General features: G+C 40.5%; 1 protein-coding gene across 1 annotated transcript in view; it reads left to right on the top strand.

Moving 5' to 3' along the window:
• The window catches only part of LOC108681394 (sulfotransferase 1C4), a gene marked incomplete at its 3' end in the record, with an annotated part of 31095 nt that extends 6834 nt beyond the window's left edge, over positions 1-24261 (top strand). Inside the window, 8 exon segments of the mRNA XM_047882875.1 lie at positions 18688-18887; positions 19157-19302; positions 21009-21132; positions 21449-21535; positions 23337-23463; positions 23693-23820; positions 23823-23865; positions 24095-24261. Of these exon segments, the coding sequence (XP_047738831.1) occupies positions 18693-18887; positions 19157-19302; positions 21009-21132; positions 21449-21535; positions 23337-23463; positions 23693-23820; positions 23823-23865; positions 24095-24261 (1017 nt within the window).
• Positions 24262-26271: the final 2010 nt, after the last annotated feature.

Below are 26271 nucleotides of genomic sequence, written 5' to 3'. Positions count from 1 at the left end.
TAGTAGGATATTTCACTATGCACTTAATTATAAATAATCTTTGTTACAAAGAACATACCTTAGACTCAAATTTGGCTACTAACTGGATCCTTGCGTACGACGAATTCCCGAAACTTTTAAAAGGCAATCTTGCAACGAGCCAACAACCAGACATTTAAAAGACCAGGATCGTTACCTCGTTCTATCTCTGCTATTATATTATATATGTTATTTTACCGTGAATTCAGATTTTGAGATGTGCGTGTTGCACACTGTATAGTGTTCACAACACTGTATTAAAAGATTGCCTACAAGAATCGTCTTTAGACTCTGATGCAGGGGGTCGCCTGCCGAAGACCACCACTGCCCTGGATGTAATGGACCATCATGCTTCCTGCCTTCCGGAACGTAGCCTTCAACACTTCAAGCCGTCCGTAACTAGGCCGTGGGTCGAACCAGCCCTCGGTCGAACGGTAACTTGTCGAAGGACGATAAATTTTGAAACAGAACTATGCTATCTGAAACCTAACCTCAGATGCAGTGAACGTAAAATTACGTAATTTAACGATGCCCAGAAGTCAGATTCGATCCGTGGCCTGGTGGTGCACGGCAGGTGGTGGTCAAGGCCGGAGGAGGATAAAGCCGAGTGGTGCACGGCTGATTGGTGGATATCCGGAGAGATCCAAGACGTTCGATTCAGGGCTTATTGATGCACAAAATTGGTGGTGCACGGCTGCGCTCCCTGATGCAGGCACCCACTCATCAACTTGTTAAGCCTGATGTATCTATTGAGGTGGTAGGCATTAAATTATAACGCCTAATTTACTCTTCCCATTGACCCCACAGGTTGTTTACGTGTCGCGTAATCCCAAGGACAACGTACTGTCCGCTCAGCACCACTACAAGCTACACAAAATGGCCAACTTCGTCGGCACTCAGGATGAATTTGTTGATCTCTACGTGGAGGACTTGCGTGAGATTCATTTATATTTAGGTGCCGCTTCAGGGTTATATATACTATAAGATACGACAATCGTAGTATTTTTCAATGTTCTCTCAGTGACAGTAGCAGAATTGTTCATAATCCTGATTTCACTTTGTTTCAGAAAAAAAGTTGAGATTTTTGTGTTATTTAGAGACGTGTATTTACAGTGCTGTGAAAGAAATAGTATACTGCAATTGCGTTGTTTTTACCGTTTTTTCAGTGTTGTTCAGCCCGTACGGGCAGCACCTGAGGGAGGCGTGGTCTAACACCCCTTCTTAAACGTATCATTTTTCGATCAATGCATTTCAATGTTAGGAGTATTCAATATGCAGAGTATACAAAAAATGAAATTTGTGATCCTAAACGAGAGCCCTGTTATTTTATTTTTATATTATTGTACTAATCTCATGTGCGCAAACAAAGGAAATTTTCATGGCAGTACTAGCATAAGTTCCCCTAAAAAATTACGAATTACAATTTTCCGTGACAGGTACAAGTGATTTATGGTTATGTATGAAAGAACAAATTCAGCCACTTATTACTAAAGTCAATACCAATTCTAGTCACAAATGGCTATACCGTTTGCCTACGGACAGAGGTAGGGTAACATGGGGCAGCGGCCCCCATCCTTTTTTTAAACAAAGTTTTGATGAAGTTTTAATTGATACAAGGTGGTTCTTTATTTTTTTTAAAGGTACAATTAATGAGGAATGTATGATGTGAATTAGACGCCTATAGAGTTATTCAATATTTAATGAAACACTGTTTTGTGAAAAGTGTCAAAATGGGCCCAGTGCCCCACCCATGGGGCAATGGGCCCATGGGCTTGGGGCAAGGCGCCCACCATTAGTACCTTTACCACATTGCATATTTTTCGTTTAAAAATGATAAGACAACACTTACAGTTAAAAATAAGAAATTTTCAATAAAAAATATGACATTCATTCATTTATTAACAACTCAAAAAATCATATCCTTAACTTGAAAAAAATATGCTCATGGCTTAGAAAATCTATCACAGACGTGAAGAAAAATATTTCTTGGACATAAAAATATATATCCTTGACTTGGAAAATATATCCTTGCGATAAAAAATTCGTCCTTGACACGAAAAAATGTATATTTGACTAAAAAAAATATATTTAGTTGATCAGAAAAAACTTCGTTCCAGTTTCGTCCATAATCCAGATATTTCGTGCAGAGAATTCGTACCTAATCGTGATTTCAGCCAACACCATAAAAACTCATCACTCATCAGCTTTTGGCTCCTTGGTGTTGACTGAAATCAACTTTTGGCAAGGTATGAGTCAATAACTCGATAACGGGTCATAAATACGCATAACTAGAAACTAAACTTGCTGCCTTGAGGCGGCAAATAAAAAAATCATGTAAGAAGTGTAATTTGTAATTCAAAAAGCTAGTCATAGTTTTGAAAAGGTCATTGGGACAAATCTAATGATGCATAACACAAGACTTCACTGAGCGGTATTGAGCCCACCATGCATGGGCGCTTTGCCCCGTGACACGCATGGGCCCGTTGCCCCACTAGGTATCATTTCAATTGATATCGTGTCAACATTTTATTTTAAAAGCCAATAGTCTTATCTTGGTCTCAAAATTATTCCTATAAATATTGTTTTCAAAATATAATCTACAATAATTTCAAAAGCTTCATCTACAGTAATCGAAAACAGTTTTATTTAGCAGCAAAAAAAAACTTTTATATGGGCTACAACAGTTATTCACAAATAACTTAATAACGCAAACTCTTAGGAAAACTTAAATCCGTAAACTTCATCCCAGTGAAACTGTCGACCGGCGGTGGAGAGCACGGACCAATATCTGCCATACTCAGCGAGAAACCCGCTATGGGCCTTTGACCCGCAGTGGTCCTTTTGCCCCATGTTACCCTACTCAACACAAACATTACACAAATAATATAAACACAAATTACATTACACAATAGTCTTATCATAAAATAAGGGCAAAAAACAATCTGCGGGTCCGCCGCTAGCGAATTGTTTGTTACAACTGTCACAATAACTATTTGTCAACAGAGAAACCAATCGCTTCAATGAAACTGTTCGCTTTGTTTCTAGGCAAACACTTGGTGAAAACATCAGCTACATTTTTACCATTAGGCACATATTGGACATCGACTGACTTGTTTTTAATTTCAGATCTAATGAAATGGTATTTAATATCTATATGTTTGGTCCTCTGACGGTTCACCGGATTCTTGGCTATGAAAATGGCTCCTGGTTGTCTGCACATATTCCAGTTGAATCAGGCCTCTTGCACAGCGGATGTTATTGATACGTATTCTGCTTCACATGAGCTTAAGGCTAACAGCGGTTGTTTCTTTGTGTTCCATGAGATAAGAGAACCATTTTTAGCTAATTTGAAACAATACCCTGTGATGCTTTTGCGATCAGGGTTGCTACCCCATGGTTAAATTAATACTATTATATTCAACCATGGCTACCCCAATCCGAGTACAGAATCCAAATAATTCAACTCTGTCAGATTTTTTGAACGTCAGACAATAGTCAATGGTTCCTTTCAGATATCTCAGAAATCCTTGGCAGCATTCATGTGTGCAGCACTTGGCCGCAGCATTGCCTGAGGCAGCTTGGACACAAAGTAGCAAATATCTGGTCGGGTACATGACATTATAGAGATGAGAGACCCTATCATTTCCTGATACAGTTTTACATCAGCAGACTTTGAAAAAATTGCATCTGAAACAACAAGATCAACCTTGACATTGGAAATATTTGGTTTTTGGGTTGCAATCACTCATACCAAAGCGTTCTAGCACTTTGGAAATATCTTTGGATTGGTTCATTGTAATTTTTTATCTGATATCTCAAAATTTATACCTATATGAACCAGGCTAGTTTACCCAAATGTTTCATTTTGAAAAGTTTGGACAGGCTGGCTTTGATAGCTGATAGCCTTCATTGTGTCAGAACTGTCAGATACAATTAGGTCTTCAATCCACACAACGATTATCGCAGTAGATTGCTCAGCTTATCTAGAGCACACACAGCCATCAGCGTTAGATTGATCAAAACCCTCTTAAGTGAGAAAGGAATGCAGCATTTCATTACAATTTCGTCCACTCTGTTTTAGTCCATAAAGGGATTTCTCTAGTTTCCAATATAGTTTGTTCCCACCATCATTGCTCACAGAGTAGCCCTCAGGCTGCTCTAGATAGACTTCAGTATAAAATTGTGCATTTAGGTAGGCCGACTTGACGCCCATTTGGCTAACAATATAATCATTTTGCGCTGCTAATTGTAATACTACTCTGATTGAAGTGATTTTTGCTGCTGGTGAGAAGGTTTCTTGATAGTCTATGCCTGGGACTTGGTTGTAGCGCTTGGTAACTAGTCTAGCCTTGCACTTTCCCTCATGATTTGGTCCTACCTTTGCTGAATAGACCCATCAGCATCCTATGGAGGAGCGTCCTGTAGGCAAGGGACACAGCTCATAGGGGTCGCTATCCTTCAAAGCTGCCAGTTCATCCTCCATAGCCTCCATCCAAGCCGTTGCATCCCGTGAGTGGACAGCATCACTGTAATTGTTAGGTCAATTAGGAGGTCTTCAATCCACACAACGATTATCGCAGTAGATTGCTCAGCTTATCTAGAGCACACACAGCCATCAGCGTTAGATTGATCAAAACCCTCTTAAGTGAGAAAGGAATGCAGCATTTCATTACAATTTCGTCCACTCTGTTTTAGTCCATAAAGGGATTTCTCTAGTTTCCAATATAGTTTGTTCCCACCATCATTGCTCACAGAGTAGCCCACAGGCTGCTCTAGATAGACTTCAGTATCAAATTGTGCATTTAGGTAGGCCGACTTGACGCCCATTTGGCTAACAATATAATCATTTTGCGCTGCTAACTGTAATACTACTCTGATTGAAGTGATTTTTGCTGCTGGTGAGAAGGTTTCTTGATAGTCTATGCCTGGGACTTGGTTGTAGCGCTTGGCAACTAGTCTAGCCTTGCACTTTTCCTCATCATTTAGTATAGTATAGTATAGGATCTTCGGCATTAAAGAATAGGCCTGGATAGGCCTGTCGCCTATCCAGTATTTGGTCCTACCTTTACTGAATAGACCCATCAGCATCCTATGGGGGAGCGTCCTGTAGGCAAGGGATACAGCTCATACGGGTCGCTATCCTTCAAAGCTGCCAGTTCATCCTCCATAGCCTCCATCCAAGCCGTTGCATCCCGTGAGTGGACAGCATCACTGTAATTGTTAGGGATATCAGACAACCGGTAGCAGTAGTCAAGTGAGTACTGAAGATAGTCCTCCAAGTATTTAGGCTTGCTTCTAGCCCTGACTTGGAAATCTCCCATCAAAAGTAGTTTCTTTTTCATGGTGATCATTCAAGGAATCATTGTAATTTGTTTCTGCATCATTACAGTAACTGTTGGTTTCATATTCAGTTTCTGGCAGAGTATATTCATAATTGAGTACTTCACTTTCAATGTCTACCTAAGGTTGCATATGAGCCTTGTTTGCAATCTCTTCAGCCACCCTTGGAAATTTCACCAATCTCACCTTGTCAACTTTATTTCGAGTTGGCAAATATACAAAGTATGCGGGGCGTCGTATCCCACAAAAATTCCCTCCTCCTCCTTGTCATCAAGCTTTTTCTTTTGTTGTACATAGGCAAAGCATTTTGCACCAAAAACGTGCATGTAACTCAGGCTTGGTCGCTTAGATGTGAGGAGCTCATGTGAGGTCATTTTTATCCTATTATTGAAGGAAAAAAGGTTTCCAATTATCAATAATAATAGGAACCCTTTTTAGGATCAATAATAGGATTATTATTGATAGGAATAGGAATATTATCAATAATAGGAAAGGATTCCTATTAGTGAATTTATCCTTTTATTTCCTATTATTGAACAAGACAGCGTGACATTTCCATGATTGATCTACAGGACCGCTCTGCCGTTCCATTTTGGTGGGGGCATAGGGACTTGAAAATTCATGCTTCACTCCTCTCACTCAGGACACGCTCAAACTCCTCCCCCCCCCAGTAAACTCTAAGTCTAAAGCATTGTCTGTCCGTATACATTATACACGGCCATAGGGTGTTGTATCAGCCAAGAAACGTTTCAATGCTATCACTGCATCACTCTTATTCTTTAGCAAATACAAAAATATAGCCTGACCTGTCATCAACAAAATTTATGGCATACTTAAAATTATCTCGAGCAATGGGATCAATGGGACCTGCAATATCACAATGAACCAAGTCTAGAGTGTGTCTTGCTTTAGTGTCCGGAAGCCTGTTTCTATACTGACTAAACTTGCCTTTGATGCATACATCACAATCAAAATCCTTTCTACTGTCAATGTTCATGTCATTAACCACCTCAGGTAGTTTTTTCACATCATTTATGTTTCTTAGAGAGATTGGAACTATGCTGGCTGAATTTTAATCGCATTTCTTGTTGAGTTGCAGCATGGACACAAAATATATCTTGTTTGAGAGATGGGACACAGAGAGCATTTTGAGCAATATAGTACTGTCAGTTCCAAAATAGTCTGTAAGCGTCACACTGGTATCACCTTTGCAAGTTACAATTCTACTTCTGCTCCCATTAGCAAGCTCAATGCAGTGATTAGATGCATCAAAATTGGGATCAATTGTTAAAAATTAGTTCCTATCTCTAATTATGTGGGATGTTGCTCCTGTGTCTACTAAAAACATGGTTTGGCCATCAGTACACTTATTAACTATATTCACATCACTGACACTTACTTTCATTGCAAAATGTCCATCTGTTGCTGTGGAAACGGTGGCATCTTCATACATCCGTGTACTAGGGGCACCGTACATTTTCCTTAGTTTCCAACATTCTTTGACGTCATGATTGTTCATCTGGCAGTAGTTGCACCACTTGTTATTTTCTTTTCTTCTGCACTGAAATTGTCGGTGGCCATTTTCTCCGCAACTGTAGCACTTCAGGTTTGAGTTTGTTTTCTTGTCCGATGTTGCAAAAATTTTATCATATTTGCGTTCCTCCTGCGTATTTTCTTCAAGAGATTTCAATGACTGTTTGAATTTATTGAAAGGGACAGGTTCTTTACTCTGGTAAATCACAGATTTAAAGAAATATAACTTGGTGGTAATCCTTTAAGGGCCACGGACACAAGGAGGCCATCAGTGACTGTCTCACCGGCATTCTGGAATACTGAAGCAGCTTTCTCGGCTTTGATGATGCATGTAGTCAACCACTGACTCGTTCTCTTCTTTCTTCAGCGTTACCAGTCGATTATAGTTCTCTATTATTCTAGGGTATGTCTTCCCCATGTAATGTTCTTGTAGTATTTTAAGGCTTTACCGCCCATCATCCTTAGCTTCACGGTAAATTAGTGATAGGCTCTTCTCGACAAGTCTCTGCGTTAATTGTGCAGAGATTTTCCCGTTCATTTTGTCCCCACTGTTAGCTCCTGAGCTCGTGGCGGTCTCATTAGTGTTGCTTTCCTTTTCATCCTGTTTCAACGCCTCATCCAAACCTTTTAGCGTGAGGTGGGCTAGGAATTTAATTTCCCACAACTCGTAATTGTCACTACCATCGATATCAAGTTCGCTGGTACGCTGCCGCTGGGCCCATAACCTGTTGAGCTTTCACTGTGCGATGGCATGGTAGTCTCACGGTTGTGGGATTTAATGAAAGCTAAGTCTTCTGCTAAGGTTTACTTCAACACCGAAACTAAAAGCAACCTGCTCGAGCCGAAGACCAGGAGCTAGAGAGCGATTGGAGAAGCGGGTGCTTCCTCTTACAGGGAAATAAGGCAAGATACATAAAAGTTACGCTAGAATCCGACAACTTGCAGTACATATTGCAGATAGGTGATACGTTTATTCTAACATATTTTATTTATTGCACTATATTATATTATATTTACTGTTTACCAAATGAAGTACTTCTCCAAGCATTCAGAACTATTGCATTAGCCGTTCGCCATTTCACACAGTTTGTGTGTCATGGCAATGATATAGAGTTATTTATTAGATTAAATTCGTCTCATTCGAAAATGAAATAGATATTTCGTGACACTTAATTTTTTGCCCTTGAAACGTGGTTGTTTTGGTTCGTCGTGGATCAACGTGCTTAGGTGTGTGGATTTCTAATTTCACTAGCAGTTCGTTCTCCAGTTAAGGTTTGGAAACTACGGCATTAAAGGCTGTGATGTGCGTTGAAAATGTTTTCAATTTTTTATTTTTTTTTAATCGAAGGCCCTCTCCCGGAGCATGTTCAGGTCATTTGGAAAATTTAGAGGTACAAAATCGAGGTACAGTGCATCCACTGGCTCCCTTTCGTCCAGCAGGCGAGTCCAATTATAATTATTCAAGGTAGACAGGAGATTAGTGGTGCATGATCTGCCAGTAATAAAGCCATGCTGACAGTCTGATAGAAGATGTATAACAGTCAAGTGATCGATAATCCTATTCCTCATAACCGATTCCATCACCTTACACAACACTTGTGAGACTAACAGGACGGTAGTTACCGAGGTTACTTCTGTCACCTTTTTTGAACAGTGGTGTCACTTGGGCTTCTTTTCAGTCGGCCGGCAAAGTCCCTTCGATTAAGGTTTTACGAAAGAATACTATAGTAAAGGGCCGGCCAGGACGGTTGCTAATTTGTTGAGTAATCTATTGTGGAAACCGTCTGATCCAGATGACTTGTTGGGATTTAGGGAGACCAAGCGCTTGATAACCTCCTCTTCATGTATCTCAAAACCAGATCAGCCGCTATACATTTTTTTTACTTTTTTCTTTTTCTCTCTTCTTTTTGCTACACAATTCCTACTGTATCTCAAAACTAGTTAACTTTGAGCCCACTGGTCGCTCCTCAATAGCTGGAATACTGTTCAAATCCTCATCTGTGAAGACGCTGCTAAAGAACTGATTTAGAACATTGGCCTTGCCCTCCTCAGAAGATATATTTCGTTGATTTAAATTCAAATCAGCAATACCGTCCCTTGTTTTACACTTCGAAATAGCATACAAGAAGAAGGCTTTCGGGTTCTTTTTCGAGTTTTTGGCAACGTCTTTTTCAAAATTTTTGACTGCGGTGCGACAAGCTTTTTTAGCTTGATTTCGAGCTCTTAATTAATATCAGTGTTCAACAAAAAATCGGTGGAATTCACAAATTAATAACGGTCCAAATCCTAAAGGATCCTCCAATTTTGAACAATTGGCTAGGAGCGAGGCAAGCAGGTTCTGGCCAAGAATCAAGCCTCACCTCTGACGTCTCCATAGCTTCAAGGAGTGTAGCTTCCGGGAGTGTAGCACCACCGTGACCACAGCTGCCGAGCAGGAGAGCTGCCGAGCTGAGCTCCAGGTAGGGGAACCACGCTCTCGTCGAGCTACCACAACGTCAGACCAAGAGGAGAGCCGGGCCCATACTTTCAAAAAAGTTAAGAGATCGCATGTTCAACAGCCAATCATTGACGGCCTTTCAAGCAAAATCCACCAATCATAGACAAGAAAATAGAGCGTAAGTACTAACGTTCACTTAGCGAGCTTTGAAAGTATCCACCAATCATAGACAAGAAAATAGAGCGTAAGTACTTACGTTAACTTAGCGAGTTTAGAAAGTATGGCCCCAGGACCGCGGCCGAGGTAAGATACGCAGGTATGCCTTCCAAAAAACTGCTAGGCAAACACAGGTGAAGCGGGAGCACCGTGCGGTTAGGCTGGTGTAGGAAATCTGACTATTCTTGCTGCAACGATTCTTCTTTGGGTTCGGCTTGACATCGGCCAGAAAAGCGGATTATTTATGACTACCAAATTTAAAATGAATTCCACCAGATTTTTGTACAACATAGAATAGAATAGAAGTGTCGGCATTGAGGAAATATACCCATGGTCTGTTGCCGATTCTTGTGCCTTTCGTGACTTGATTCACAAGGGATCCGGCCTTTGGAACCCGATCTTTCCATAACTGACGATTGAGTGAGATAGCTGCTGGACTTATTGCCTGCTAGGCATTTTAAGACTGAAGTTGATAGGTATTTTAAGTTTCTAGGCATTTTTAAGTTGATAGGCATTTTAAGCCTGAACATATGCTCCTGCATAGCTTCGTCTGGTCAGTCCCCCTCAGGGGGGACTTCTGACGCGTGTCTGTGAGCGTCATAAGTCCTATGGGATTTCGCGCTCCTAGGGGGATTGTTCCTCAGCGCCCCATCGCTGAGCTCGCGGTGTCTGACTGCAGATCTCAGTTGTGGGGTTAAGTTATTATGTAGGTGGGATTCCTTACATTTCCCTTCTCTGTCTCTCTCGTGCGGGTGGCTGACGTCCCGTGTAAGCGACCTCTTGTTCGAGTTTCTTCGTTTCTGTTACTTTTCACCTGTCCCTCCTTGTCACTTCGTCTCTTTGAGATGCTAATGCTGCTTCTTTTGAGCCAGTTTCAGCGGGCAGGACATCTGAGGCCTTCCACCCTTTGTGGGTGATGACCTAATTTTGATTTGAGAAACATTTGATAATTGAGACCTTCCACCTCTTTGGTGATGTTCCACGTGACTTTCGGTGCGAGATAGCTAAATAGCTGAAACGCTAGTAAACATGTGGCCACTAAACTAACTAACTAGTCAGTTCTTGAAGGCATTCATACTAGGGACGTCAACAATGTTATCAGGAAGACTGTTCCACATGTCGGTGACTCGAAGTGAGAAGAAATGTTGTCGCATGGATGTGTTACAAGTTCAACTTACAACGCAGTTTTTTAAGTTTATTGCTGAGGCCCCTCCCTATCAAAACTTGGATGCCTGTCAGCCGCTGGCTCAGGGTCGCCCCAAATTCTTTTTGCGGTGTAAATTAGAAGCTCTATGTCCGCTTTAGGTTCCGGTTGCCGGAGCGAAATAAGCGCCGAAAGAGAATCTTGTTTTTTTAAAAAGTTTTTTTTAAGTATTTTATTTTAGATATTAAGGGTTAACTTTACGATCTCATCCTCGTCGAAAGTCTCCTTCTGATCCATGTTTCTTTTGTACAAACTGATTGCTGCTGTAATAAAGATAATGTGGGAACTCGTGATCTATCTCCTGTGAGGTACCAAAGCTGATGTAGAGAACCCAAGCGAATTACTACAGCGGGATTTATTAGTGAATTCCAATCCAGTTCACCTTCCAATCCAGTTCACCTCCCAATCCAGTTCACCTTCCAATCCAGTTCACCTTCCAATCCAGTTCACCTTCCAATCCAGTTTTTCAGCGGGCTGGACATCTGAGACCTTCCACCCCTTGTGGGTGATGGCCTAATTTTGATTTGAGAAACTTTTGATAATTGAGACTTTTCACCTCTTTGGTGATGTTCAACGTGACTTTCGGTACGAGATAGCTAAATAGCTGAAGCACTAGTAAACATGTGGCCACTAAACTAACTAACTAACTAGTCAGTTTTTGAAGGCGTTCCTACTCGGGACGTCAACGATGCTATCAGGAAGGCTGTTCCACATGTCGGTGACTCGAAGCGAGAAGAAATGTTGTCGCATGGATGTGTTACAACGCAGTTTTTCAAGTTTATAGCCGTGGCCCCTGGTGTTTGTTCTTGTTTCAAATTCTAGCAATCCTTCTGGGACCTTGTATAAGCCATGTGTATACTTGCATGCTTCAATGAAGTCCCCACGCAGACGTCGATAACTGAGGCTTGGAAGCTTCATAATCTTTAATCTTTCCTCATAGGACTTGCTTTTCAAGCCTGGAATTATCCTTGTTGCACGTCTTTGAAGACTCTCGACTAAATTTTTCTCCTTTTTAAGTTTCGGTGACCACACGATGTAGCGTCCGCCGTCCAGTACGCGTGCGACATATACTTTTAGTTTGTAGCCTTACGGCGCGGCACGGAGCTGTAGTCGGGGTCGCAGCCTGCTGCCATTCATTACAGTTTTGATGTTCCTACGAGTTAAGCTTCCGCTGAGAGCTTCCGCTGAATTAATCTTTAGGTTAATTTGCTATAATTGTCATATTGTCTTGTTTATGTTATAGTAGTTAGTTAATAGTATAGTATAGTAATAGTAAATTCCGTTCACAATTTAGAATTAATTTATTAACTTGACCTTCAATATGCTTAGAAAATTTCAACTCATTGTCGATATTATCTCCTAAATCTTTTTCCGTTATTGATTTCGACATCATAACTATGTCATTGCAACCGTGTCTTCTCATACTGTAATTTTGCTGTTCATTATTCTTGTCAAGGTGGATTACTTTATATTTTTTAGCGTTAAGACGCAGCTGCCACATATCAGCCCAGTCACCAGCCTGTCAATATCGCCTTGCAACTGTACTTGCAGTTGCAAGGCGGATTTTTGCAACGGATTCTTCAATGTTTCATAAGTTTTTGTGTCGTCAGCATACATCGAGCACACGCTAGACACAGCTTCTTTCTAATCGTTTATCAACGCAACGAATAAAACAGGCCCGAGAACGCTTCCTTGTGGCACGCCGTTGCGCACCGAAGCCCAGTCTGATACGGACCTATTAATACTGACACGTTGTCAAGGTTAAATCAGAAAAATGCATCTATTATATTGTTTAAATAGTGACAAGCTTTTTGCACGTAGTACTGATGCGTCATTTTTGCCAAGCTAAAATGGGTAATGATGACCCACACAGAGGCAAGAAGTGCATCAAAATATGGCCAATTCTAGCTCATTTCTCTGAGTGCAACATTGATTTCTTTGCCGACTTCTCAGTAAGTCCAGAAATTCAATTGATAATTTTAATTCATCTGAGCTAAAATTAAAGTGGACTTTATAGAAAACGCGAAATTATAATACGAAATGAATTTTCAGATAGGCGTTCATCAAGTTGGTAATAATTTATTGTCTGACTGTTGAATTTCAATACCTAAAACTAAAATGAATTAGTTTGATATATCACTATGCATTTAATTATAAATAATCTTAGGTACAAAGAACATACCATAGACTCAAATTTGGCTACAAACTGGACCCTTCCGTACGACGAATTCACGAATCTATTAAAAGTCGATCTTGCAACAAGCCAACAATCAGACATTTAAAACATTTCAAAGACCAGTATCGTTACCTCATCCTATCTCTGCTATTGCTTGGAATGCAGAATATGAAATACGCGTGTTGCACACTGTTTAGTGTTAACAGCAATGTGTTGTTGTAAGATTACCCACATACATGAATCGTCTTTATAGACTGATGCAGGCAGCCACTCATCAACTTATTAAGCCTGATGTATCTATTGAGAAGGTAGGCATTTATTTATAATGCCTGAATTACTCTTCCCATTGACCCCACAGGTTGTTTACGTGTCACGTAATCCCAAGGACAACGTACTGTCCGCTCTGTACCACTACAAGCTACACAAATGCACAACTTCGTCGGCACGCAGGATGAATTTGTTGACCTCTACGTGGAAGACATACGTGAGATTCACTCATGTTTTGGTTCTATTGCAGAGTTGAAAATATAATAAAACACTGCAATCGTAGTTTTTTCAACGCTCTTTCAGAGACAGTTGCAGAATCATAAACAATCCTGATGTCATTGTGTTTTAGAAAAATCGTCGCGATTTTAGTGTTATTTAGAGAGTGTATTTACAGTGTTGTGAAGGAAAAAAGATACTGCTAGCGGTATTTTTGCCGTGTTTTCCTTGTTGTACAGCCCGGACGGGCAGCACCTGAGGGAGGCGTGGTTCCGACGCCGCCACCCCAATTTTTTCGTGACGACATTCGAGGATCTCAAGGCAGACGCCCGCCAGCGACTCACTTTTTACTCAGTCGTACTGTAGAGATAAGTTTTGAGGACGACTACTTTTCCCTCTACCTACCGCATCCTCTACACGGCCCTAGGGCCCACTGTGTTTTATTGCGTCTCTTTTGATTTGAAACATATTAGATAATATTAGAATATTCTCCTCTAAAATTAATCTCTAATCTCACGATTCCATGCACCGGAATAGTATTTCAAGTCCAGTCCAGCGTTGGCGCTATAATCGTAATCAAAGCCCAACCCAGCGTTGGCACTAAAATCGTTATCAAAGCCCAATCCAGCGTTGGCGTAATCAAAGACCAACCCAATCGTAATCAAAGACCATCCTAGCGTTGGCACTAAAATCGTAATCAAAGACCATCCTAGCGTTGGCACTAAAATCGTAATCAAAGCCCAACCCAGCGTTGGCACTAAAATCGTTATCAAAGCCCAACCCAGCGTTGGCGTGATCAAAGACCAACCCAATCGTAATCAAAGACCAACCAACCCAGCGTTGGCACTAAAATCGTAATCAAAGCCCAACCCAGCGTTGACACTAAAATGTAATCAAAGTCCAACCAAGCGTTGGCACTATAATCATATTCAAAGTCCAATTCAGCATTGGTGCTATAATCGTGATTAAAGCCCAACCAAGCGTTGGCACTATTATCATATTCAAAGTCCAACTCAGCATTGGTGCTATAATCGTAATTAAAGCCGACCCAGCGTTGGCACATCAGAAGGCGGGAAATACCACGGACGGACAGACGGACAGACGGACGGATAGACGGACAAAATCTAATATTAGAGAGCGTATTTTCTAGTCGACGAAAACATGAAGTCACGGACTGACAGACAGACGGACGGATGGACAGACGGACGGACGGACGGATAGACGGACAAAGTCTAATATTAGAGAGCATATTTTCTGGTCGACGAAAACAGCGTTGGCACAACAGAAGGCGGGAAATACCAAGAAATAGAAATTATTCTTACCCAACGACGTTAAGATATGTTAAGAGTGTTACCCTAGTGAAAATGATTTGTTAAGTTACTATTACGTGTTATTAAGAGGCTGCAATTAATGAATAATTATCTAAAGTTATAACTGCATGTCGATACAATTGAGAAATAAAGTGTATTCATTCGATAGACGATAATCTATTGTGCATGATTACATTGAAATTCTCTCAAGACAATATTTAATTAAAGGGTGGATTGAAAACGATTGGACTGAAATGGGAATTTGGGATCTTATTCGATGTTATTTAAGTTGAAGATTACGAGAGCTTAGGCTGATGTCCCATCACTTGCCGGTCTTGCTAAAAACTAAATCAGGCGTGGTGTCATCTAAAAATCAGGCGTGGTGTCATCTAAAAAAATCAGTGTCATCTAAATCAGGCGTGGAACTATACATAATAATAATATTTCTTCTACGTATCATAAGAATCGAATTAATGTAACTTTTCTTACGCCAAACAATTTGCTTTTTCATTCATATAAAATTGTGCTGGAATATCTGCCCAGTAATTTACGATAACTTCGAAACAGTAGATCTACCACGACGTATGAACATATGATAACCTTTAGCGGCAGGATCTGCCGGAAATCGGTCCCGTAAAAAAATCTCAAAAGGGAACCATACCTACACTGTTAAAAAAAACTGTGAAAAATGGTCCCACTGGCGTTCTAGTGGCCGGTCGCCCCGTGAAAATAAACTGTTTCGCCATTTTTATCAGATGTTTTACGGATTTCTAGTGCTAAATTAGAATAAAAACGGCGACACGGTGTTTCTTTTCACGTGCCGACCGGCCACTGAAACGCCGGTAATACCGTTAACGGTAATTTTTCTAACAGTGTACGTAGTTTTCTGGAATATAATTTTTCTATTTAACGTAGTTTTCTGGAAGTAAGTCAATGGTTTAGATCGCTCAATGTCACGGAAACAAATTTAACTCGCTATAAAGCGCTTTCTAGATGCTAATTAGTTGTTAAAATTAGCAAATTAGTTGTACGATGGCTCGGTCTCAGTGGTAGGGACTCTGCAGACACTCTCCTCGATTCCCAATCGTGTTTTTTTAGGGTTTTTTTAATTAAATATTTTTAAAAAAATTCAAATTATTACTTCTGATTATCAAATCTTGAATTGTTAGGCAGCATAAGCATGCGTGCCAAATTTAAAGTTTCTAGGATCTTCAGAAGTGATCTAAATTAAGGTTCGAATTTTTGATGACAGACATTAAGTGAATCTAAGAAAAACGTGGTAAAAACGTGGAAAAAATGAACTTTAGAAAGACTCTAAAAACCTCTCTGCATTGCCACTAGGCACTATGCTACCATTTCTAAAATACCGACCAGACACAGAGCACTGAGCATTCGGGCTGAATACTTCTTACTTAAAGCTGGAAATGTTAAGAAACTATATTTGGGTTCTACTAATCATAAATCACATTCAGGGCGTGTAGTTTATACTTATTGCTGGAAAGGCTAAAAAAACTAGCTCTGGGTTTTGGTGTTTTACCTACAAACAGTTATTATGGTGTTTATATTTTGGTGTTTTACCAACAATCAATATTAAAATCAAAGATTATTGGCGTGTATATTTATTACAAATAAATGAGAATATACGCCTTGTACTTTTGAATGACAGACGAATTTTAAATATTTTTCAGGTGGCTGGAGCCAACTGGAAACCTCGCGCTATCAAGACTCATCTGCCCTTTTCCATGCTGCCCAAGAATCTATTGTACACATAGTATAGTATAGTATAGTATCTTCGGCATTGAAGAATAGGCATGTATAGGCCTGTCGCCGATTCTTGAACTTTTCTTGGCTAGACTGGCCTTTTGATCAAATCTTTTCAACTGACGGTAGATTTAAAATCGCTTCTAGATTTCAGTTGTTCCGTAGGATACGAGGCATTTTAAGTCTAAACATATGCTCCTGCATGGCCTTGTCTAGTCTGTTCTTGAACGCGTTCATACTCTGAGCGTCAACAATATCTTCAGGGAGGCTGTTACACATGTCGGTGACTCAAAGCGAGAAGAAATGTTGTCGCGTTGATATGTTGCACCGCAGTTTTCTTAGTTTATAGCTGTGGCCCCTGGTGTTGGTTCTTGTTTCAAATTCTAGTAATCCTTCTGGGACTGAGAAAAGTTTAATAGAACGAATAGATATCCACTTGTGCTTCGCGTTATCCTTCATGTGCTGATAAACAAATTGACGTTAACAGTCATTCGTGCGTCGGCTACCGACGAGTTACCAATGCTCTCATACAGGCCTGTGTGTCGGTGTACCGCGGCATGATCTGATAGGAGGGAGTTCGATGAATTCATGCAGAGTTCGTGGAATTCATGGCAGAGTTCGTTGAATTCATGGGAGAGTTCGTGGAATTCATGTCAGAGTTCGTTGAATTCATGGAGAATTCGTGGAATTCATGGCAGAGTTCGTGGAATCCATGGCAGAGTTCGTGGAATCCATGGCAGAGTTCGTCGAATTCATGGCGAAGTTCGTTGAATTCATGGCAGAGCTCGTAGAATTCATGGCAGAGTTCGTAGTATTCATGTCAGAGTTCGTAGAATTCATGGCAGAGATCGTGGAATTCATAGGAGAGTTCGTGGAATCCATGGCAGAGTTCGTCGAATTCATGGCGAAGTTCGTTGAATTCATGGCAGAGCTCGTAGAATTCATGGCAGAATTCGTAGAATTCATGGCAGAATTCGTAGAATTCATGGCAGCGTTTGTGAAATTCATGACAGCGTTTGTGGAATTCATGGAAGAGTTCGTGGAATTCATGGCAGAGTTCATTAACTTGCAGTTTGGCGTTGCTCTAAAGAGATAATCTCTAAAAAAAATTGAAAATAAAAATTCCGTTATTCCAATTCCTTCTCGCCACATTTCCAAACCACATTTTTCATTAAATTTCCATTTCGATCCAAGATAAAATTCGAAGGAAACATACTTTTTTATATTCTTTTTAAATTGTAAAAGTTAAAATTTTTAAAGTGTAAACTATCCAATTTACGCAAAATAAAAGACTTTAATTTCATAATTTGCTCTTTTGCTTCTGTTTTTGCAATAATTTAATATTCCCATTCGAATAATATAGGTGCCCCATCGACAGCCTTTACGTGCCCCGACAAGATTTCAACTCTTCTTTGTCGACATAAATTGTCGACATATAAATAAGAAGAAATGGCAATGGATTATAGTTTATTTCTTATTTAGGTCAGCTAATTGCGGTCATGTGAAGGTTGACTTGTATGCTGCAGCCGCACGTCTCTCAACTTTTATCAGAAGACGGGTGTAAGGATTTAGTCATTTATGCTACAAAATAGCGGTTATCCCGACATTACGGATGTAAGTTTATTGCGGACCGGAACTTACTAGGGACGAGTTATTACCACGTTTTTCTTAGCTCGCTTTCGTGTCCGTCTGTCTGTCTGTCTGTTTGTCTGTCTGTTTGTGATGATCAAATCTTGCAATCGATATTTCACCAACTTTCCCGCTAGCTAGCGCTCTGAAACTTTTAGGGAAGCTCAGCTCCTGGTGACTGTACAATAATCAATAATTTGTTGCACGTTTCCAGGCGTATTTATTCAATAAAATGTCTTTCTTTATTACAGCCACGCACCCAGATAGATACGGGAACAACAATGTATCCCCTCGAATACCATTTTCTGCAGAACTTCGAAAATAATTTTCTTTCGTGCATTTGCGTGGCCAACTGAAATAAAATGAATATTATGTAGGATGGCTGACCTTTGTGCAGTAGTTCTTAATTGAATTCTACAGAGAATGTACATATTGGTTGCTTTATTCGGGCTCAGTCACTTTGGCATGAATGTATAACTTTGATCAGCAGGGGTATGCATGGAAGGATATTTGTTAATTATCACGGTAATATGATAAAGTCCATCTAATACGTTCAGATTTTCTCTGTTCCATGAAACAGTTGACATGGGAAACAATATATCGGAGGTTTTCACTAAGATAGCCAGCGGCCACACGGTGCATGAGGTCGACTGCGCCACTAAAAAGAAGATCGACAAGCTCCTAACGGGGCCGTGCGTGGACGTGGTGCTGCTGAGGCCCCACAACTGGGTTGTACTTCGTAGATTTCTTAAAATTCACGAGATGGTCTACAACTTCCAGGTTTGTGAGATTCGCTTGCGCCAACCATAAAGATTTTTAGAAATGGTGTAATTTCATATTAATCCTCGATGTATTGGAATAAGAATTAGTTTCTTGCACAAATTTTGAACATGGAATTTTAATCTTCCTCTGATGTGGAATCTCTCATCGTTGCTTTCGCGATACAAATGACCCATCGTTTAACTGTAATTGTTTGTAGTTTACTATGCGCAGAAAATAAATGCTGTTCGATTTAGAATAACTTCACTGAAAGAACTGACGTATTGCAGTTTCGACCAGACGATGTAGTGGTGATGACATACCCTAAATGTGGTACCACATGGAGCCAGGAGATCGTCTGGAACATGAGGAACAACCCAGACCTTGACAACCCAGACGCCGACGACGCACTCTTCGTACGCAGCCCCTACCTTGAGTGAGATTAGTGGCCCAGTGGGGCTAATTTGTGACTAGCATTCAGGCTGTAAACTTCCTTCTTATAGCCGGAAATGCTAAGAAACTATCATGGGGATCTACTAACAATAAATCACATTCAGGTCATGTACTTCCTACCTATAAATGGAAATGCTAAGAAACTATTTTTGGGTTCTACTAACAGTAAATCACATTCATGTCGTGTACTTTCTACTTATAGCTGTAAATGCTAACAAATTATCATTTAATTTTTGTATTTTACCAACAATAAATGCACCAGAAACGGTTTCAATTTTGTTATTGTTATATTCCGTAGATAATAGCTTTTAAACGTGCAATGACTTTGTAAAATTTAATATGATAGAACCAGTGTGGGCACAGTCTGCTAATCCGCCAACCGCTAATTAGCAAAGCTAACTTTTTCTTTAGCTGGTGTGCCACACTGATGGCTGGCTACGTCAACACACTCAACCAATCACGACTTGTGTAACAAAAGACGAGATAGGTTACACAAAACGTGACTGGTTGACGTACATATGTTGACGTATTCAGCCATCAGTGCGGCACACCGGCCAAGAAAAACGTATTCTTCTCTAATTAGCGGTTAGACCGTCCGAGGATTAGCGGACTGTGCCCACCACTGGATAGAACCTTTCCCTATATTGGATAAAAGAAGAAACCTAATTCGTGTCGTAAATGTGTTTAGTAGAAACTGTTACTGAAAATGACATAGGATTTGTAAAGAATCGCATACTATTTATATACATGGAGTTTAATGCCATCATGGTCTAGTTAGTTATGATTGCAATATCATTCTCCTTTCTTTTCACATTTCTCTAGTGGAAGCGGCAAAATTAGCTCAAAGAAATAAAAGGAACATTGTCCAAATAGTGATGCACTTATACCTTTGTGTAGGCGATCTTGACCCAATTTAGCCCAGCAAAAATGCGTATCAGTGCAACGTCCGCTCGCTGGGGCGCATGCCGGAGGCCAGCTGTGCCAACTTCACACTTAGTTCATATTCCTTTCCATAGGTAAGAACGCTACAGTGCATAACGGCCTATGAAGTCAAGTGCTCAAAGCCATAGCGCCGGATGCCCACAGCCACAAAATTATCTTGTCAAAGGTAAGCATGGCCATACTGCATCTGGCCAAACCTCCTCTGGCCTAACCTCTTCAGGCCTAACCTATACAAGCTGCAACCTTTCTCCACCCAAAACAAACCTGAGCGGACCTAACCTAACCTCATTGGCTGCAAGAAGTTAGAAAGGCGGTCCAAGTGTGCTGATAGAGCCTGTCATTGGCTGAAAGAAGGTTGTGAGCCGGAACAGCGCGAATAGGTTAGGCCAGAAGAGGTTAGGCCAGAGTAGGTATAGCCGGACGGGGAACTGCCTGCTTATGAGTGAGCATGCTTAAACATTGGCTGAAGACCTACGGCGCTATTATATTTCGGCAGTGTGTTGCTTGTCTGGATTACGGAGTTCAAGCGTAGTCTGCGGCTTCTAGTTCTGAAGCTGAGTAAAGTTTATGCATGATGAAGCTAGGCTTTGGCTCCATGGCTTATTTAAGAGTAAAATTTGTGGCCTACGGCTGCGCCCCCGCTCGCTGTGGGTAAGGAAGTGAGTCCTTCTTTGGGCAATATGATCTACTCATTTTTCGCTCAATTTCGTCATGGTTCTTTGGCTTGTTTATTCGCCGGGTGCACAGGATCGACATGCTTTCCGGGCCTAAAATGACAGTCGACTTTGCTGCAATGGTCGCCTTCACGAAGGGCATCCAAAAATACGTCTGGAATCTCTTCCACCTACTGGGAAGTTCACCTATGTTCAAGGTATGGTAAAGTAATTACGGATTATTCCTACGTTTAATATAATATTACTTCTCTAACGAAATGCAGAAACAGCATTTACAGCACTTTGAGAGGTCATTTCGTAAATCTTACAAGGAAGGAAAAACTATTTTCGTGAAAACATACAAATTTGAAATGTTTTTTTTTTAGTTTCAGAAAAGTTGCCTTAGTTACCCTTTTGTTACATGTTGAACACTCAATTAAAATCATAGATTACTTGCGTGCATATTTTATTACAAATAAATGAGGATTTATTGTACTTTTGAATGACAGACCTTGAATTTTAAATATTTTTCAGGTGGCTGAAGCTCACTGGAAACCTCGCACTATCAAGACTCATCTGCCCTTTTCCATGCTGCCCAAGAATCTACTGGACACATGCAAGGTGAAATCAGAAAATTGCGGGGGTCATATTGTCTAAATAGTGATACGCTTTTTGCATGTTGTACTGATACATCATTTTTGCCGAGCCAAAATGGGTAATGATGACCCATTTGGCCATCAGTTTTTAAGTCGGAATGAAGTCGTTTGGAGCGTCCACTCCACACCGTGCCGACTTATCAAAGTAGTTTGCTCAGTTTTGCGCCGTCTCGCCATGGAGACGTCTCGGGCAAATTTATGGCCGGACTTGCGGTCTGTCTCCCCAAATTCGGTGAGCATGAAATGAACGTAACTCAATGAAAGTAATTGAATTGAACGTAGCTCAATGAAAGTCCCAAAGTAATGAACGTAGCTCAATAAAACTTGGTATACGTATTCATTAGGACTTAACGGTGATGTTTGGCTCGTGAACATTTTTAGAATTTCACCTTCATTCGTGAGTTATATGACGATACGTGCCGAAATTTGCAGTGAGCATGACATTTCTTCTTAACTACTCTACAGCTTTTACGAAACTTTGAATATGGAAACCTAACCTCCAACGGCGATGTTTAGCTCGTGACAATTTTTTAGATTAGATAAAGCCGTATAACTCGCAAACGAAAGCAAAATCGAAAAAAATTGTCACGTGCTAATCGTCACCGTTAGGTCCTAATGAATACGTGTACCAAGTTTTATCGAGCTACCTTAATTACTTTGGGAGATATTCCATGCTCACCGAATTTGGGGAGACCGGCCGCGAGTCCGGCCGTAAATTTGTCCGAGTCGTGCCATGGAGAAGGCAGTATTTTGATCAATTTTGGCATTGTGCCTCGTTAAAAATGAGATTGGATCATTTAGGGAATGCGAGGAATCAAAATACAAGAGAGATGGCTTGTAGATGTCTTCTTCTCCAGGTCCTGATGGAATCGATTTTTTTATTTATTCCCAATTATTTACGGTAAATGCTCCTCAACTCATTTTACAGCTGTTTCTCTGTTTGCGCTTTCATCGATTTCTTTGAATTTTTCTACTAAGCCCTCGTATGTCTCCACTTTTTTATCCCTGTTCCTATAGTCCTTGAATTTTACTCGCCAAATGCAAGAAAAAACTTTCGTATAGAGCAATAAATTCCCGAGAACATTACCGAAGGTCCGCCAGAATCATTGAGACTGAGCACAAATTGGATCGGAAGACGGTGCTACCGTCTACACGTTCCGACTTGTCTGCGCAGTTCATCGAAATCTATGCTCTGGAGCTCAGATCTCGCTGCAACTGTGTAGTCTTCCCGCCGGCTCCAAAACTGCGCAGTTTTTTCGTCCACACGCAACGTTTTAACTGCAACGATTGGAACTGAGCTTACAAATCGTTGTGAAAAAATGAGCGTGTGGACCGGTCTTTAAGCCCGGTCCACACGCTCAGTTTTACACAACGATTTATCTGCGCAGTTCTAATCGTTAAGTCCTAATGCCGCTAAACATCACCGTTAAGTCCTAATAAATACGTGTACCAAGTTTTATCGAGCTACGTTCATTACTTTGAGAGATATTCCATGCTGACCGAAATTGGGGAGAGAGACCGGCCGCAAGTCCGGCCTTAAATTTGACCAAGATGTCTCCATGGCGAGATCGCGTAAAACTGAGCAAACTACTCAGGTAAGTCGGCACCGTGTGGACGCTCTAAAAATTGCAACGATTTCATTCCATGAATCGCCTTTAGACTGTTATACAGGCAGCCACTCATCAACTTGTTAAACCTGATTTATCTATTGAGATGGTAGGCATTAAATTATAACGCCTGACTTACTCTTCCCATTGACCCCACAGGTTGTTTACGTGTCACGTAATCCCAAGGACAACGTACTGTCCGCTCAGCACCACTACAAGCTACACAAAATGGCCAACTTCATCGGCACTCAGGATGAATTTGTTGACCTCTACGTGGAGGACTTGCGTGAGATTCATTTATATTTTGGTGCCGCTGCAGGGTTGTAAATATAATAGGACACGACAATCGTAGTATTTTTCAATGTTCTTTCAGTGACAGTTGTAGAATTATTTCTAATCCTGATTACACTGTGTTTTAGGAAGATCGTCGCGATTTCAGTGTTATTAAGAGAGTGTATCCCAGTGTTGTGAAGGAAATAGTACACTGCAATTACGGTATTTTTACTTTTTTTCAGTGTTGTACAGCCCGTACGGGCAGCACCTGAGGGAGGCGTGGTCCCGACGCCACCACCCCAACTTCTTCATGATGACGTACGAGGAGCTCAAGGCAGACACCCGCCAGCAGCTCACGAAGCTCGACGCTTCGGCACTCAGGATGAATTTGTTGACCTTTACGTGGAGGACTTGCGTGAGATTCATTTATATTTTGGTGCCGCTGCAGGGTTATAAATATAATAAGACACGACAATCGTAGTATTTTTCAATGTTCTTTCAGTGACAGTTGTAGGATTATTTTTAATCCTGATTACACTGTGTTTTAGAAAAATCGTCGCGATTTCAGTGTTATTAAGAGAGTGTATCCCAGTGTTGTGAAGGAAATAGTACCCTGCAATTGCGGTATTTTTACTTTTTTTCAGTGTTGTACAGCCCGTACGGGCAGCACCTGAGGGAGGCGTGGTCCCGACGCCACCACCCCAACTTCTTCATGATGACGTTCGAGGAGCTCAAGGCAGACACCCGCCAGCAGCTCACGAAGCTCGACGCTTTCTTGGGCACCGGCCTTACGGACAAGCAGTTCGACAACGTGGGTGTTGCAGCACAATTATCACTCACTTTACTCACATACTTTACTCGTTGTAATTCATTCACTATCACTCAATTTACTCACTTACCCGCTATCACTCACTCGTCCACTCACTCACTATCACTCATTCAAATGACTTTGATGTTTGTTACTGATTAGTGAACGGGACAACAAATTTCAGGATATAATATTTGTTCCAGACAGGACTGAGGTGTATCATTTATATTATACAGGGTATGCTATATTTATGGCAACAGATGTTTACTGTATAAAATAAATTGGTTTCTAGGAGACTTTTCTTTTATAGTGAAGCTAAATATCATCTATTAATTCATATATTTCATATTGCAGAAGTCTAAGGTGTCTAAATTTACTTTTACTTATGGCAGTAGATAGAAATGCAATTGTAACCCTTCATAAAAAGGGCGAGAGTAATTCAGTCATTGCAAAAAGCTCCAAATTCGTCGTGAAACTGTGTGGAAGGTGGTAAAAAATTCAAGGAAACTGGTGAATCATGCAATCGACCTGGTCAAGGAAGGAAACGAAGTGTCCAAACAAAAAATTGATCAAAAACACGAGGGAGAAGTTGAGGAGAAACCCTCGTCGCTCAGCTGCAAAATTGGCTGCAGAAGCAGGAGTCAGTCAGACTTCAATGCGTAGAGTCCTCAAAGATGACATCAAAACCTCCCCTTACAAGATGCAAACAAGGCATGAACATTTTAGTGAGCAATTAGTTTGGTTATTTCTTTGTAATTCTGAATGGGATAAAGATACTTTAATCAATATATTTTAATTTATAATCATATTTTTTTTGTTTGATAGCCTTGACATTAATATAGTCTTCAAAGGCTTGAAATGCCCAAGACTGGAGCAGTGAGTTATGGGTTCGAGACCTTCAGCTTGTTGTGCAAATTTTAGTCCAATAAGGCAAGTTGGCCAGGTGGTTAAAAACAGGCAATTAGGAGAGCTGACATAGCTATATTATTATATTTTGTTGAGTTTTCACTGTGCGATGGCATGGTAGTCTCACTGTTGTGGGATTGAATGAAAGCTAAGTCTTCTGCTAAGGTTTACTTTAACACCGAAACTAAGAGCAACCTGCTCGAGCCGAAGACCAGGAGCTAGAGAGCGATAGGAGAAGCGGGAGCTTCCTCTTACAGGGAAATAAGGCAAGAGACATAAAAGTTACGCTAGAATCCGACATCTTGCAGTACATGTTGCAGATAGGTGATACGTTTATTCTAACATATTTTATTTATTGCACTATATCATATTATATTTACTGTTTACCAAATGAAGTACTCCTCCAAGCATTCAGAACTATTGCATTAGCCGTTCGCCATTTCGCACAGTTCGTGAGTCATGGCAATGATTTAGACTATATAGTTATTTATTAGATTAAATTCATCTCATTAGAAAATGAAATAGATATTTCATGACACTTAATTTTTTTGCCCTTGAAACGTGGTTGTTTGGTTCATCGTGGATCAACGTGCTTAGGTGTGTGGATTTCTGATTTCACTAGCAGTTAGTTCTTCAGTTAAGGTTTGGAAACTACGGCATTAAAGGCCGTGATGTGCGTTGAAAATGTTTTTATTTTTTTATTTTTTTTAATCGAAGGCCCTCTCCCGGAGCATGTTCAGGTCATTTGGAAAATTTAGAGGAAAGCCTTTCCGTCAGCCACTGGGGTTATCTATAAAACCGAAAATAAAGTATGATTTTTATTCCTGCTCAAGCATATCTTGAATGAGTAAATTCTGGTGCATGCTATCAAAATCTAAGAGCCTCTAAAGAAATTTTATATCTATATATCTTTTCCCAAATGGACTGTGTAAATTTCAGAGTGCCAGACGGTTTGAATAAAGTTTCTCAAGCTGAAAGTCACTAAAATGTAGTTATTATTGTAACATAGTATGGCTAATATTTCAAAACGGCTCAAGTTAAATCAGCTCAAAATCATAGTTTACTATGATTGCTTCACGGTGATATTTTTGTCCGTCAATGTCTGCT

This window comes from Hyalella azteca, unplaced genomic scaffold (genome assembly GCF_000764305.2).
Source record: "Hyalella azteca isolate HAZT.00-mixed unplaced genomic scaffold, Hazt_2.0.2 contig11500, whole genome shotgun sequence".
NCBI classification, from domain to species: Eukaryota; Metazoa; Arthropoda; class Malacostraca; order Amphipoda; family Hyalellidae; genus Hyalella; species Hyalella azteca.
This window is presented reverse-complemented; position numbering and strand designations above follow the sequence as displayed.